This window comes from Pelophylax lessonae (genome assembly GCF_965119305.1).
Source record: "Pelophylax lessonae genome assembly, chromosome: 2".
Lineage (NCBI taxonomy): Eukaryota > Metazoa > Chordata > Amphibia > Anura > Ranidae > Pelophylax > Pelophylax lessonae.
In genome coordinates this window covers 451,371,029-451,387,160 of record NC_138769.1, presented here as the reverse complement: position 1 = coordinate 451,387,160, position 16,132 = coordinate 451,371,029, and the positions used below count along the sequence as shown (strand labels likewise).

General features: G+C 41.5%; 1 protein-coding gene across 1 annotated transcript; it reads right to left on the bottom strand.

Moving 5' to 3' along the window:
- Positions 1-2,702: 2,702 nt before the first annotated feature.
- Positions 2,703-5,787, bottom strand: LOC309547123 (transcription factor 15-like). The gene is made up of 2 exons (XM_082246913.1): positions 5,145-5,787; positions 2,703-3,513 (listed from the first exon to the last, which is right to left on the bottom strand). The coding sequence occupies exons 1-2, from the start codon at positions 5,691-5,693 to the stop codon at positions 3,481-3,483; spliced, it is 582 nt and encodes a 193-aa protein (XP_082103039.1). The 5' UTR covers positions 5,694-5,787; the 3' UTR covers positions 2,703-3,480.
- Between the last annotated feature and the right edge of the window lie 10,345 nt (positions 5,788-16,132).

Sequence of the window (16,132 nt, the reverse complement as noted above, 5' to 3'; positions counted from 1 at the left end):
CTTCAAACTTAATGCCTGTGTGTGAGGGGGGTGAAAAAGGAAGAAACAGCTTTACGTCCAAGAGAGTATAAACAAAATAATTTGTATCCTTTAATTATACCTTTTTTTTTCATTTAAGATATAGGACACCACCCATCACAATTAACAGCTTTTATGTTATTACCTGGGCAGGATTTATTAGCAAAAAAAGGATTATCACTACTATTAAGTATCAAGGACTGTCATAAAAGAGTTTATTAGCCACACCATACTGGGTCACTGTTAAAGCCAGTGCAGAAATGTCCACTGCAGGGCAGTGGCAGTGTGGGGGGGACTAAAAGTTGGCATACTTGAAAGGCATTGAGATATGCATTTTTCATGTAAAATGAATTAATTTTACATAATGTCTTGTCTAAAAATGTCTGACATACATAAAAATTTTTTTTAGTACTTTACAAAGTTTAAATTGCAAACAAACACGTTTATCCTTGTATTTTAATAATTATGATTTTAAGATTATATGGGGTTGATTTAACCGGTTGCCGACCGCCGCACGACTATATACTGCGGCGGTCAGCCCCGGCCAGGCAGAGTGACGTATCGGTACGTCACTCGCCTGTCACTGACTTGCGAGCCTATCGCGGGCGGGCGCGCGCCCGCCGAGGCGCGCGCCCGCCGCGGCTCGTTCACAGGCAAGTCAGTGCGTGTGACCGGCGGACTCGATGTCCGCCAGTCACACTGCGATCGCTCCTGTGAAGGGAGAAAGACAGAGCAGCTTGTGTAAACAAGCTGCCTGTCAGTTCTCCCTGTGTAAAAGTGGAGATCTGACCGTTCTACTATGTAGAACGGTTGATCTTTGCTTTTACACCAATAGGAATGTCCCTACACAGTAGAAAGCACGCCCCTAGGACACACTTAACCCCTCCCTGTCCAATAAAGTTAACCCCTACCCTGCCAGTGTCATTTTTGCAGTAACAGTGCATATGTATAGCACTGATTACTGCAGTAATGTCACTGGTAACCCCAAAAGTGTCAAAAATGTCAGTCAAGGGTCCGATCTGTCCGCCGCAATGTCGCAGTACCGAAAAAAAAATCGCAGATCGCCGCCATTACGCGTTAAAAAAAAAAACACCAAAAATGACAAAAATCTTTCTCTTTGTTAGTAAACGCGATAACTTTTGCGCAAACCAATGAAAATACGCTTTTTGCGATTTTTTTTACCAAACATAGGTAGCATAAAACAAATTGGCCGAAAAATGTTAAAAAATTTTGATTTTTACTTTTTTTTTGGGGGAATTTCATATAAAAAAATGTGAAAAATATTGTTATTTTTGCAAAATTTACGCTCTTTTTTTGTTTATAGCGCGTGATCAAAAAATCGCACAGGTGATCAAATACCACCAAAAGAAAGCTCTGTTTGTGGGAAAAAAAGGACGTCAAATTCGTTTAGGTACAGCGTCGCACGACCGCGCAATTGTCCGTTAAAGTCACGCAGTAAAAAATCGCAAAAAAACCCCTGGTCCTTTAGCAGCCAAATCCTCCGGGGCTTAAGTGGTTAATAAAAGCAAACGAACTGGTCATTTTGCATGGAAATTTTCAGTTTGCAATGGAATTTACCCTTAGGTTAGTGAATGTGGTAAAACGTTACTTTTTAACAAAAATAATACCCAATCACATGGAAGTGAAAGAAAAAAAAAAAATATATATATATAGTGCCTTGAAAAGGTATTCATACCCCTTGACATTTTCCACATTTTGTCATGTTACAACCAAAAATGCAAATGTATTTTATTGAGATATTATGACATAGACCAATACAAAGTGGCACATAACTCAGTCAGATGAGACCCAAATTTAACTTTTTACCCTAAAAGCAAAATGCTATATGTGGCAGAAAACTAACACTGCACATCACCCTGACCCCACCATGAAACATGGTGGTGGCAGCATTATGTAGTGGGGATGTCTTTCTTCAGCTGGGACAGGGAAGCTGGTCAGAGTTGATGGGAAGATGGATGGAGCCATATACAGGGCAATCTTAGAAGAAAACCTGTTAGAGTCTGCAAAAGACTTGAGACTGGGGTGGAGGTTCACCTTCCAGCAGGACAGCAGCCCTAAACATACAGCCAGAGCTACAATGGAATGGTTTAGATCAAAGCATATTCATGTGTTAGAATGGCCCAGTCAAAGTCCAGACCTAAATCCAATTGAGAATCTGTGGCAAGACTTGAAAATTGCTGTTCGCAGACACTCTCCATCCAATCTGACATTGCTTGAGCTATTTTTCAAGGAAGAATGTGCAAAAATGTCACTCTCTAGATGTGCAAAGCTGGTAGAGACATCCCCAAAAAGACTTGCAGCTGTAATTGCAGCGAAAGGTGGTTCTACAAAGTATTGACTCAGGGGGGCTGAATACAATGCACGCCACACTTTTTACATATTTGTTTATAAAAAATGTTGAAATCAAATTATCATTTTCCTTTCACTTCACAATTATGTGCCACTTTGTGTTGGTCTATCACATAAAATCCCAATAAAATACTTTTTTGGTTGTAACATGACAAAATGTGGAAAATTTCAATGGGTATAAGTTATCTTTCATGGCAATATATATATATATATATATATATATACATATATATATATATATATATATATATATATATTTGCTTGCCCATGATTGGATCATGGAAGTTAATAGATCTTCACATCGTTTACTAAGTATAAATGCCCTTGCAAAGTAAAAAGTCTATTTGCATTCTGTAAGTTAAACCCTATGGGTTTATCTTCAATGGTACAGAGACATCAAACTCAAAAATTCCACCAATATAATATGTGCCTGTTCCTAAACTTAGCACTTGCGATTTTATCAAATAAATTAGGCCTTAGAGATATAAAAAACTTTTTGTCATTATAAATTAAATAAACTTGCCCAGGTTCACTTGAGCAAAAGAAGTGATGTAGCTGAACAAAGGAGTGATGCGAATTTAGCTGTGCTTCAGTAGAAAATACAAATGATGTCCCGACAACAGCTGGCCTCCTTTTTTGGCCTGCACTACGTGTCATCGTACATAAGTCTGAAGATAATAACTAGAAAGGAGGCTGGTTTTGAGAAGCACAGGTGAAAGTGTGTTATGACAACACACTCTGATGGAAGCATTGCGTGTCCAGGATCAAGTTTCATCATGTGTCGTTGGTTTAACCACCGTTGGTATCAGGCTTGGGTTTAACATTTCTTGCGCAAAAAATAGCAACAACACCAGGTGCAGCTTTCCATTCTGAGTTAGATTTCAGCCGCAAAGCATCCTAAATAAAGTTGTTCCAGTGTAAAATAAAGTGCACACTATGATGGGGTTTTGACGTTTAGAAGTAGTGTTCATAAGCTGCGTTGCATAAGTTCAATGTAAACAAAAGAGTGTCAAGTGGGTATATTTAGAACAGGTCTATATTCAGTGCAAGTATTGTGCAAGCTGCTCATCTGAGTGAATGTTCACATGCACCTTAAATAGACAAGTGCTTCTCCCCTTCTCTGTGCTGCAGAGAAAACACAGAGATATTAGAAGGCATGCTTCATAAGGTCACTATGAGCAAAACAACTACAACAAAGCAAAGAAGCCAGATGATGTTTCCATCCTCTAACCTTTTATCTCTCTACCTATACCATGCATTTGTGATCCACATATGATTTAATGGATAGATAGATAGATAGATAGATAGATAGATAGATAGATAGATAGATAGATAGATAGATAGATAGATAGATAGATAGATAGATAGATAGATAGATAGATAGATAGATAGATAGATAGATAGATAGATAGATAGATAGATAGATAGATAGATAGATAGATAGATAGATAGATAGATAGATAGATAGATAGATAGATAGATAGATAGATAGATAGATAGATAGATAGATAGATAGATAGATAGATAGATAGATATTGCCATTAAAATTTGAAAAATGTCACAATTTAAGCAAGAATCCTCAAATCAAATATAGTAAGCAATCTGTTTGACTGCAGGTGAATTTCAGTTTAACATGACATTAATATAGTACAGCTGAAAGGTCCATTAATCACTGTGACTACATCGTTCTTGTCAAAATACATTATGGATGAGGATATTTGAGACCCACGGCCTTGTAAAATGAATAAAATATGTAACACTGTATACAATACAAGGTCACCAAAAACTGGGTTTTTATGTTTACATTTTTAAAAGATTCATTTAATTATTATACATACAAAAAAAAAGAGAAATGCTTTTTGCAATGGTGAACAGGGTCACTGCATAACCTCTAGCATTAGCAGACTTTAGAGGAGATTTACTAAAACTGGTGCAAGCAAAATCTGGCGCAACTGTGCATAGAAATAAATCAGCTTCTAGGTTTTAGGCCCCTTTCACACATACGGTCCGTTTGTCTGTTTTTCATCCATCCGTTGACGGATGAAAAACGGACATCAATGCATCTCTATGTAAAAACGGATGACAACGTATGATCATCCATTAACATCCGTTTTCATCAGCTTCCGTCAGTGTCTGTTTTTTGGAACGGATGAATGCCCTATTTTTCATCCGTCAAAAAAACGGATCGGATGTAAAATGGATGTAAACGGACAAACGGTCCCCTTTCACACATACAGTCTGTTCAGTTCATCAGTTCAGTCAGGTCAAAATGTATCCGTTTTTCATCTATTTTTCATCCGTTTTTCATCCATTTTTCATCTGTTATTCATCCATTTTTCATCTGTTATTCATCCATTTTTCATCCGTTTTTTTTTACATCCACTACCAATGCAAAAAACTGATACATTTTGACCTGACTGAACTGATGAACTGAACGGACTGTATGTGTGAAAGGGGCCTTATTGTCAAAGCTTAATTGAACAAGCTTAAGTTAGAAGCTGACTTCTTACTATGCACAGCTCCACTAGATTCTGTGTGCACCAGTTTTAGTACATCTCCCCCATTATATAGTAAAATATTATATGTGAAGATTTCTATCAATGCAGCTGCTCTAATCATACAGTACAATGTAGTTTTCTTTAATGACTGACTGTTATTGCATGAATAATGTCACAGCAACGACTATTGATAGCTTGGCCTGTCAGTGACTTGCACCATGCAGCATGAGTCACATAATGTTAGTATATAGTACTTACTATCTTCCTTTGATTGCTGAGACAGAAAGTACAGATAGGTCTGGGTGCTGAGCTGGCCACAGAGGCTCTGTACTGGAGACATGGCTGTCCATCCATGCAGTCCTCTCCTAACAGCAGGATGTTAGCTAGATGTGAAATGTAGCTGGAAGCCAGCCTCAGGGTTTCTATTTTGGACAGTTTGCGGTCTGCAGGCTCTGTGGGGATTAGTGTCCTGAGGGCAGTGAAGGCTGTATTCACACTGTGTGTTCTGTCTCTCTCCCGGGCATTGGCAGCTTGTCTCTGCTTGCTTACTCCAGACAGTCTGCCCTTCCTCTTCCTTTTACCCCTGTTGTCCCCATTTGAACAGCTGTAGCCTCCGTCGTCCCCTCCAACTAGAGATTTGTCTGAGCTGTCACTTGTGCTCTCAAGATCTTCAGCATCGGAGAGCAGGCCACCACTGCAGTCAGTAGGTTGCCCAATGCCACCACCCATACACTTCATGGTCCTGCAGTCCACTCCTGTAGTCTGTGACTCTGTCCTCATAAGCAGCACCATCCCCCGGGCTCCCATCACTTTTATGCACAGCAGGCAAACAGCACCTGTTAGTAGCGAGCAACTCCACTTGATCCACTGACACCTCAGCAAGTCATTTTTTGAATGGTTGCTCCATTTAGACTGAGCATGTGGTTGCTCCGTAAGGCAAGAAAGGTGGGGTTGGTTGAGAGTTATAGAGGCCGGGGGCAATGGCACCATCCTAAGCAGTGCACCTGTTCATGTTGTCATGTTGCGGGTAACAGCTAAAGACAGAAGCCCAGCATCAAAAGAGTGAGAGGGGACAAATAGTGTGTTACCCAGCATGACATGTTTGCTCAATAAATCTAAGTAATAAGGTGTGTGACATCATACTGACCTGCTTTTTGGTTTACTTTTCTTGTTAATGTTTTTTTAACATGCGGTGACATGTACTGGTATCATTGCATAAATTACGGTACTTTATGCGACTTTACATGGTTTACACAAATTTTTGCATATGCTGCAAAGGTATAACAAATGAACCAATTTTCTGCTTTTTGTGGTTCTTGATCACAACGTACATATGTACTGTGTGTTTTAGTTGTACAAACCTTATATGTACAATCTATAAGCCAGCTGATTTAAAATTTTAATTTAGTTTTAGGCCCTATATTTTTTTTATCTGGAAAAGTAACATTGTTTTGCACCAATTGCACAATAAAGTATTTCTGCAACATTCAAACCTAGGTGAGTTCCTGATGCTTGTCTTGGTCATTGTTGGTCTGCTAATTCTATATATAAAGACAATAACCCCACACCAAATGCAGTTAAAGCGTAACTCCACTTTTGTTGAGAAAAAAAACATTCCCTTCTGGGTGATCTTTGTACATTGCAAGGATTTAACCACTTGCCGTCTGCTCACTAGAGCTGTACTGCGGCAAAGTGGCTCTTGTAGGTTTGACGACGTAGACCTACGTCGGCAGACACTCCCCCTTCTCGGTGGCGCGCGCGCGCCGCCGGAGGCCCGCTCCCGCTGTATTCAGTCACAGCGGGAGTCAGGCCAGGGGAGGAGCAGCGGCAATCGCCGCCGCTCTTCCCCGATCGTTAGGGATCTAGTGTGGAGATCCGCCCACTTGTGTAAACACAAGCGGGCGGATCTCCTAAGTGACAGGCAGTGACAGATTGCAGGGTTCAGCATAGCTGAACATGCGATCTGTCCCTCTGTCACTCAGTCACCTCCCCCCACACACATCAGTAAGCACCAGGCATACATTAACCCCTCCCTCTCCAATAAAATTAACCCCTTCCTTGCCAGTGTCATTTTTACAGTAACAGTGCATATTTATAGCACTGATTACTGTAGTAATGTCACTGGTAACCCCAAAAGTGTCAAAAATGTCAGTCAAGGGTCCGATCTGTCCGCCGCAATGTCGCAGTCCCGCAAAATAAATCGCAGATCGCCGCCATTACTCGTTAAAAAAAAAAAACACCAAAAACGACAGAAATCTTTTCCTTAGTTAGTAAACGCAATAACTTTTGCGCAAAACAATCAAAATATGCTTAATGCATTTTTTTTTACAAAAAATATGTAGCAGAAAACAAATTGGCCTAAAATAATAAAAAATTTAGATTTTTACATTTTTTTGGGGGGAATTTCATATAAAAAAATGTGAAAAATATTGTTATTTTTTCAAAATTGACGCGTTTTTTTGTTTATAGCACAAAAAGTAAAAATCGCACAGGCGATCAAATACCACCAAAAGAAAGCTCTGTTTATGGGAAAAAAAAGGATGTAAATTTCTTTTGGGTACGGCGTTGCATGACCGCGCAATTGTCAGTTAAATTCGCACAGTGCCGAATCGCAAAAAGTGGCCCAGACGTAAGACTGCAAAATCCTCCGGTGGTAAAGTGGTTAAACAAACTTTGTTGCAAATTCCTACCTTTTGTTATTCTGAAGAAATCCCTGTGTGTTTCTCTGTGCCCATGTGCCGAGTGAGTCTAAAGGGAGTGGTTTAATAATTATCAAGCAGCTGCTACAGAATCAGGGCTCTAATGAGGAAAGCTGCAGGGTCTGCATCCGTTTACACGTTATTTCCTATTGGGAGTATCTTAAAAAAAATGACATTTTTGTTGCATGGGATGCCAAAAATCTGACTTGTATCTTAGTGTAGACTTTAGGGAAAATCAGTGAGCCAATCACACAAGCAGGAAATTAGTTTGTGTACAGAACACCTCCAGGTAGCCAGCCATATTGCATTGCACTTTACAGAAAACTACAGAGCTGCAGGTTGAAAAGGAAAGGTCATTTTTAATAACATTAAATTACAATATGACTTGTGTCGCTATTGTATATGCCAGTGATGGCGAACCTTGGCACCCCACTTGTTTTGGAACTACATTTCTCATGATACTCATGTACTCTGCAGTGTAGTTGAGCATCATGGGAAATGTAGTTCTAAAACATCTGGGGTGCCAAGGTTCGCCATTACTGGTATATGCTATTATTATTTTATTATTGAAAGGGGAGTTACCCTTTAAATAAAAAAGGATGTAAATTTCGTTTGGGTACGGCGTTGCATGACCGCGCAATTGTCAGTTAAAGTCACACAGTGCCGAATCGCAAAAAGTGGCCCAGACGTAAGACAGCAAAATCCTCCGGTGGTAAAGTGGTTAAACAAACTTTGTTGCAAGTTCGCCATCACTGGTATATGCTATTATTATTTTATTATTGAAAGGGGAGTTACCCTTTAAATAAAAAAGGACGTAAATTTCGTTTGGGTACGGCGTTGCATGACCGCGCAATTGTCAGTTAAAGTCGCACAGTGCCGAATCGCAAAAAGTGGCCCAGACGTAAGACAGCAAAATCCTCCGGTGGTAACGTGGTTAAACAAACTTTGTTGCAAATTCCTACCTTTTGTTATTCTGAAGAAATCCCTGTGTGTTTCTCTGTGCCCATGTGCCGAGTGAGTCTAAAGGGAGTGGTTTAATAATTATTAAGCAGGTGCTACAGAATCAGGGCTCTAATCAGGACAGCTGCAGGGTCTGCATCCGTTTACACGTTATTTCCTATTGGGAGTATCTTACCAAAAATGACATTTTTGTTGCATGGGATGCCAAAAATCTGACTTGTATCTTAGTGTAGACTTTAGGGAAAATCAGTGAGCCAATCACACAAGCAGGAAATTATTTTGTGTACAGAACACCTCCAGGTAGCCATATTGCATTGCATTTTACAGAAAACTACAGAGCTGCAGGTTGAAAAGGAAAGGTAATTTTAAATAACATTAAATTACAATATGACTTGTGTCGCTATTGTATATGCCAGTGATGGCGAACCTTGGCACCCCACATGCTTTGGAACTACATTTCCCATGATACTCATGTACTCTGCAGTGTAGTTGAGCATCATGGGAAATGTGGTTCTAAAACATCTGGGGTGCCAAGGTTCGCCATCACTGGTATATGCTATTATTATTTTATTATTGAAAGGGGAGTTACCCTTTAAATACAGTACAGTGTTGAATCTCTCTTTTTTGTATTCTGAATTTGCTTATTTGGATTTGTTACAGCGCTTGCATATCCAATATCAGTTTGTTTAGTAGTAAGACAATGTGAAACATTATTTAAGCTGCAGCATTTGGACAGTGGGACTTCACCAGGGGGTATTTCTAAAGATCCACTGGAAACATTACATGACCCTAATACCAGGGTAGCAAAAAATAAATTCATAAGTAGCTATAGTATACATTATAGCGGGGAGTCCTCAAATGTATTAAACAAAGGACCAGTTCACTGCTTGAAAGACTGTTTGAGGGCTGGACTGTGGCCAGTAGGCATTCACGTTATCCTTACAAAGACAGGTAGACCTATGATACCTATCAATTTGGGACACAAATGAGGATCACTTGCAAAGAATTATAGGCAGTAATAAATGGCTTTGCATCAGTGGGAGTAAAATATGCTCCAGCCTCAGTGGAAGTAATAAATGCCCTAGTGTCAGTGGGAATAATAAATGCCCCAGCATCAGTGGCCAGTGGCAGTAATGAATACCCTGGCCACATTGAAATTGTTTAAAAGGAAATGTATTCACTATCCAGATCAGTCATATAAACTTTCATATAAAGCAAAGAGTACTTATACATGCAGAAATTAATTAATCTGGTAAAGCGCCATATTTTATGTTACTTTATCTGTGACAGCCTTAAATTTAATTAGAATTCTAAACAGACATTAAAATCTGTTGAAGAACTAAATTTACTCCCAATATTTGATATCCCTAAGGCTCTGTTCACACCTAAGCATTTTGAAATAGCAGGCGCAATCTCATGATTCTGCAGCAAGTAGGAGACGTTTGTAATGCAATTTTTTCTTAATGGCACCCCAAACACAGTAGGGTTTTGCCACAATTGTAGTCAAACAAAACCCACACAAATCGTGGCCAAAAAATGCAATGCTAAACAAATGAATGGTGCCGCTCCAAAAACGCATCACAAAAACATGCAAAAAAAGCTAAAAAAACACACAGCACCACAGGTGTTGCTGCAGTATGCTTAGGTGTGGATGGAAAAGTCTTCTTTCGGAGTTGTCTTTCTCCTATCTGTAGTGTGGTCTCAAAACTTCTATCCCCCATTCGGTGTGTTCCACTGAGGGTGCAGGTCAGGCTAGTAATCCACCCTGACTCCATGCATTTCACAGAATAAGTAGAGAAAAATCTCAGGCCCTGCCCACCATACAAGCCCAGCGTGTAATAGGTGATAGCAGTCTCAGCCTAACTCCATCCAGGCCATGCCCCTGACATGTTACGCCCCACCCATGGGGCTTAGTCATGGAGGACTAAGCCCCGTGGTTATGACGAAACAAGTTGGAGGATGTGGCCTGAATGGTGTAAAGCTAAGGCTGATATCACCTAATACAGCCCTCAAAATTTCCACTCATCTGCTGCATTTGGCGAGTGAAAATTAGTTGCAGGCCGTATAGGAGGGAAAGATGGCGGGCGCTGCCAGCAGGCAGGGTTAAATGGAAGAAGGTACTGTGATCAGCCAGGAAACTGTGAGTATGGGAGAGGAGAGGAAGAGGAGCACCACTGGATCACACAGAGAGGAGAGGAAAAAGAGTGCCCCTGGATCACACAGAGATGAGAGGGGATCTCCGCTGTCACACAAAGTTCTGCCTCCTGGACTGGCTCCTATGATAGACAGTACACTGGTCCAATGCTGGGAAAAATAAAGTAGTGTGACATCTATCATAAGAGCCGGTCCAGGAGGTGGGACTTTGTTTGACAGCGGAGATTGACTCTCTGTGTGATCCGGCGTTGCTCCTTTTCCTCTCCTCTCTCTTCCCATGAGGCCACATTGAACCACACTGATAGGCTTCCCTAATGGGCACTAGTAGGCTACATTGATGGGCACTGATTGGCTGCATTGATGGGCACTGATAGGCTGCATTGATGGGCACTGATGAGGCTGCATTGATGGGCAATGATGAGGCTGCATAGATAGGCACTGATAGGCTGCATTGATGGACACTGATGAGGCCGTGTTGATGGGCACTGATAGGCTGCACTGATTGTCACTGATGAGGCTGCACTGATGGGCATTGATGAGACTGCACTGGTATGCTGCACTGATGAGGCTGCATTGATTGGCACTGATGAGGCTGCACTGATGGGCACTGATGAGGCTGTATTGATGGGCAATGATGAGGCTGCACTGATAGGCTACACTGATGGGCACTAATGAGACTGCACTGATATGCTGCACTGATGGGCACTGATGAAACCTATCCTTTAAAGGCACTGTACAAAAATAGGCAAACTGCCTATTTTTTGTTTAATGTATTTAAAGTCCCTTTTTATGAATGGGATCTGTTAGTTTCAAATGTTCTACTTTGTACTAGTAGTATGCCTTTTTTTTTTTACTGGAGAAAGTCATTTTGAAAAGTTTTAGGATCATGTTCCACTTTAGGCCTCTTGCACATGATACTCCTGTTTGAGCTTCTACTTTTTCAGATGTAATTTCAGGTGTTATATTTTACTTGTTTGCATGCATTTTCGTGTATATGCATTTGCGCCTTTAAACGCAATTTCGCACATTTTCACATAAACGTATTCTCGTGTTCTCACATTGTGTAGTATGTAAATAAGCATTTTGTCGCCTTTGCTTTGCATTTGCTTCTCCCTGCTCTAGAGAGTGGTCTGTTAAGCTGTTTCCAGCGGTTTATTTACCTTTAATATGGAACCCTTGAAAAAAAATGTATATTTGTTGTTTAGAACAGCTGTATTCGTGCCTTCACACATTTGCTCCTTTTTTTTTTTTTTTTTACTGAAGAATGCGTGACACTTGTTAACGCTCCTATGTGTATAGGCACATTATAAATAATGGGTTGTATTTTAGCTCAGTGAAAAAAAAAGCCGTACAGAGCTTTTTTAAGCTGTAGTGTGCAAGAGACCTAAAGCTGGATACACACTATACAACTTTTGTTGTTCGATTTTCTTAAGATTTATCTCCAACTATGTAGAGCAATTAATTATTTGATCCCTTGCAGATTTTGTAAGTTTGCCCACCTACAAAGAATTGAAGGGTCTATATTTGTTATCGTAGGTGTATTTTAACTGATTGAGACAGAATATCAAGCCAAAATCCCATAAATTGAGTTGTAGTTCGGCGAGTAAAATAAGTATTTGATCCCCTACCAACCAACAATAATTCTGGCTCCCACTGACTGACCACAGTATGTGCTCATGTGGTACACAGATAAGTCCTGTCAATTTAAGAAGGTGCTCCTAATGACAACTCGTTATGTGTATAAAAGACACCTGTCCACAGAATCTCTTTCTTACATTCAAACCTCACTATCATGGGCAAGACCAAAGAGCTGTCAAAGGACGTCAGGGGCTGACTGGCAACTTTCGGCCCAAGGGGCAAATACAAACCAGAGGCCCATGGTGCAGCGACTCGGCCCTCCTCCAACTCTCCCTTTTCCTGGCCTCCTCCTGGCCCCCATTCCAGGCTGAAGCTCCACTCCAGGTACTCTCTACTCACTGGCCGAACTCGGGGCTGGCTGGGGGAGGAGGGTCTCCAGTGGGGCATGGAACCAGCCTCTGCTCAGACACAGTTTACACCATCCATGCTGGGGAGGAGGCCTGCGCTCTGTCCTTGTCTTCATCCCGCACTCAGTAGGTCAGTAGTGGGGAAGTTTTACTTCTCTTCCCCAGGAATCCTTTAGGCATGTCTGTGACATAAGCAGTGCAGCCTTTTTACGGGGCATCAGAGCGGCCCGAGGGGCATTTGCCCCCCTGCCCCCTGGCCCAGTCCTCCCCTGGTCAGGGACAAGATTGTAGACCTGCACAAGGCTGGAATGGGCTACAAGCCCATCAGCAAGAAGCTTGGTAAGAAGGAGACAACTGTTGAAACGATTATTCACAAATGTAGGAAATACAAAACAACCATCAATCGCTCCCGGTCTGGAGCTTCATGCAAGATTTTGCCTCATGGGTTAAGGATGATCATGAGAAAAGTGAGGGATCAGTCCATAACTACATGGGAGGAGCTTGTGAATGATCTCAAGGCAGTTGGGATCACAGTCATCAAATAAACCATTGGTGACACAATACGCCACCATGGATTAAAATCCTGCAGTGCCTGCAAGGTCACCCTCTTCAAGAAGGCACATGTACAGGCGGTCTGAAGTTTTCCAATGAACATCTAAATTATTCAGAGAAGCATTAGGAGAAAGTGCTGTGGTCAGATGAGAACAAAACTGAGCTATTTGGAATTAACTTGACACGCCGTGTTTGGAGGAAGAAAAATGCTGACTATGACCCTGAGAACACCATCCCTGCAGTCAAGCACGGAGGTGTAAACATTATGCTTTGGTACTGTTTTTCAGCTAAAGGTACAGGCCGACTTGCGGGGCCAATGGACAGGGCCATGTATTGTAAGAATCTTGGATGAGAACCTTCTTTCCTCAGATATAACACTGACAAGGACCAGCATGACAAGGACCCAAAACATACCAACAAGGTGACAAAGGAGTGGCTCAAGAAGAAGCATTAAGGTCATGGAGTGGCCTAGCCAGTCTCCAGGCCTTAACCCCTATAAAACATTTATGGAGGGAGTTGAAACTTCGAGTTGCCAAGCGACAGCCAATAAACCTTAAAGTGGTTGTTACCACAAAAATGTATTTCACTGCTAGCCCCTCAAATATAACAAGGCATAACACACACAGTAAATGTTTTTCCAAAACTCAGTTGTAAATACCATTTTACAGCTATCTTCAGGCGGGTCACATGACTCTCGGCCGGTGTCCTACTGTGGTCCAGGGCTACTGCGGGAGGGACCGAAATCTTCCTCTGACGTCATCCGGGGGGTTTTCACGTGGCCGCTCAGCCCTTCCCTCCCTCCTCTTTGTTTTAGAAAAACATTTACCCTGTGTGTTATGTTATGTGTTATAATAGAGGGACTGGCAGTGACAATTTGTAATCTTTTTTTTTTTTTTTAATAATAGTGGCAAGAGGGGGGGGGGGCGGATACAGAGACACAGACATGGAGCTGACAGGCAGGGGGGGAGGGGGTGAGGGGGACAGAGGAGAGCTGCGGATGACGGAGGCACCAGGAGGACCACTAAAGTCAGGGCTCAACGGCCATGATTATCTTGGTCAGCTCACAGAGGGGGACAAAAGGAAGTGGCAGCATCAGCCAGGTTTTTTACAGTTTAGAGAGGGGCAGATCAGCCAGCACAAGTACTGTGCTGTTTAATCTGCTATAAGGGAACAGGATCTCTCTCTCTTTTTTTTTTTTTTTTTTTTTTTTTAGGGTTACAAACACTTTCAGGATTTAGAGAAGATCTGTAAAGAAGAGTGGACCAAAAACCAACTACAAGAATTGTCTTACCTCTGTGCATGCCAACAAGGGTTTCTCTACCAAGTACTAAATCATGTTTTGCTTGGGGATCAAATATTTATTTTACTCACTGAACTGCAACTCAGTTTTCAACATTTGTAATGTGTTTTTTTTTTTCTGGAATTCTGGTTATTATTCTTTATCACTTAAAATACACCTACAATAAAAATTATAGACCCTTCATTTCTTTGTAAGTGGGCAAACTTACAAAAACTTCAGGGGATCAACTAATTATTTTCACCAATATATGTAGGAAGGCTTACCAAAGGTCAGCCTGAATTTGTAGGAGGTGTCTCACTCCATAAATACCTGCACTCAACCCACTCACCTCGTCAACGTTACCTTTCACGTTGCTGGCTCCACTTCCAGGTTCCTGACATCAGGACGCTGATGCTGCCATGAGGTTTTCCTACACCATGATAGTCCGTACATGTTTTGCCACGATTTTTGTAGGTTACTAATATCAAATCGCTTCGATCCTAGTACACTTTCAGTTCACTGGTTTGATTCAGCATCAGTATATTAAGATAATATTTTCCATTTTTGCAAAGGGATTTTTTTCTCATCCGCCTTTCCATTCTACCTATTCATACCTTTGACTATTCAACCCATAGTACTATTTAGCGTAACACAATCAGCGTTACTTCTTTTACTTTGAATGTCTAGCTTTAAACTCCCTGAACTCTTTACTAAGTGCTTATCATATTACAACAATGTCGATATATGCGTACAATTTCATTTTCAATTACTTGTGATATTTTTACATCTTATTTATGCATCTGCATCTCACTTATCTGTTACTTTTTCGGATATATTTGTAGAACTGCAGCGCAGGGGTTTCTCGTACCCAGGTTCGGCTCGTAAAGCTGAAATTTTCAGTTTATTATTGCCCAGTGCACCAGGCACCAACGCTGAGCAAGTCACCCTACGCACGATTGCCACATCCCTCTCACAAATTCACACTACCCTGAGCTCATTGGCGACCTCCTTTCATGAGTTACGAGCCAGGGTAGATGCAGTAGAAAACTGCCCAACCCCGGAGTCTCCCACCATTCCCGGGGCACCAGCAGTTCCCAAGACCCCCACTGTCTCAGCCCCTGTGCCATTAGCCTCAGGTAAGGGCGCTAGTACCCTCTCTGTCACCCCGGCTCATTTCTTACCAGTAAATATTAAAAAAGACATTTTAGACGGTAAAGACGTCAATTTGACCTCTCCTTTAATAGCTACCCACAAAGCTGACAACAAGTCATACAAGTGCGGTGATGTCTCCGTTGTGGTTAAGACTGGGAACCACAGGCTAAACCATAAGCTCTTCATCCCAGACTTTGTCCTTGTGTTTAGTGTATTCAGGGATGTAATCTGCTCCGTAAGCCCACATAGGAGGGAGTAGCTTGACCTCTTCCTTTACGCGGTAGTGTAGTTGGGCCAGAAATACGGCGGGTCAGCCTTTTATGAATACTATCGCTCCTTTTCCGCCATGGCTGCTGCTATTCTGGCCCAGTACCATGTAGTAACAGACTGGAGCAACATACTGTAGATATGGAATTAATTTGCTCTCCTTTTGCTGGACTTAGGTCACCAGTTTGTGCGACTTGC

Excerpts from the sequence above, each read along its gene's own strand:
- LOC309547123 (XM_082246913.1), bottom strand. The coding sequence starts at position 5,693 with ATGGGAGCCCGGGGGATGGTGCTGCTTATGAGGACAGAGTCACAGACT. Across the intron at positions 3,514-5,144 it reads TCAGCAATCAAAGGAAGATA|CACAGAGAAGGGGAGAAGCA; the intron begins GTAAGTACTATA and ends TTTTCTCTGCAG.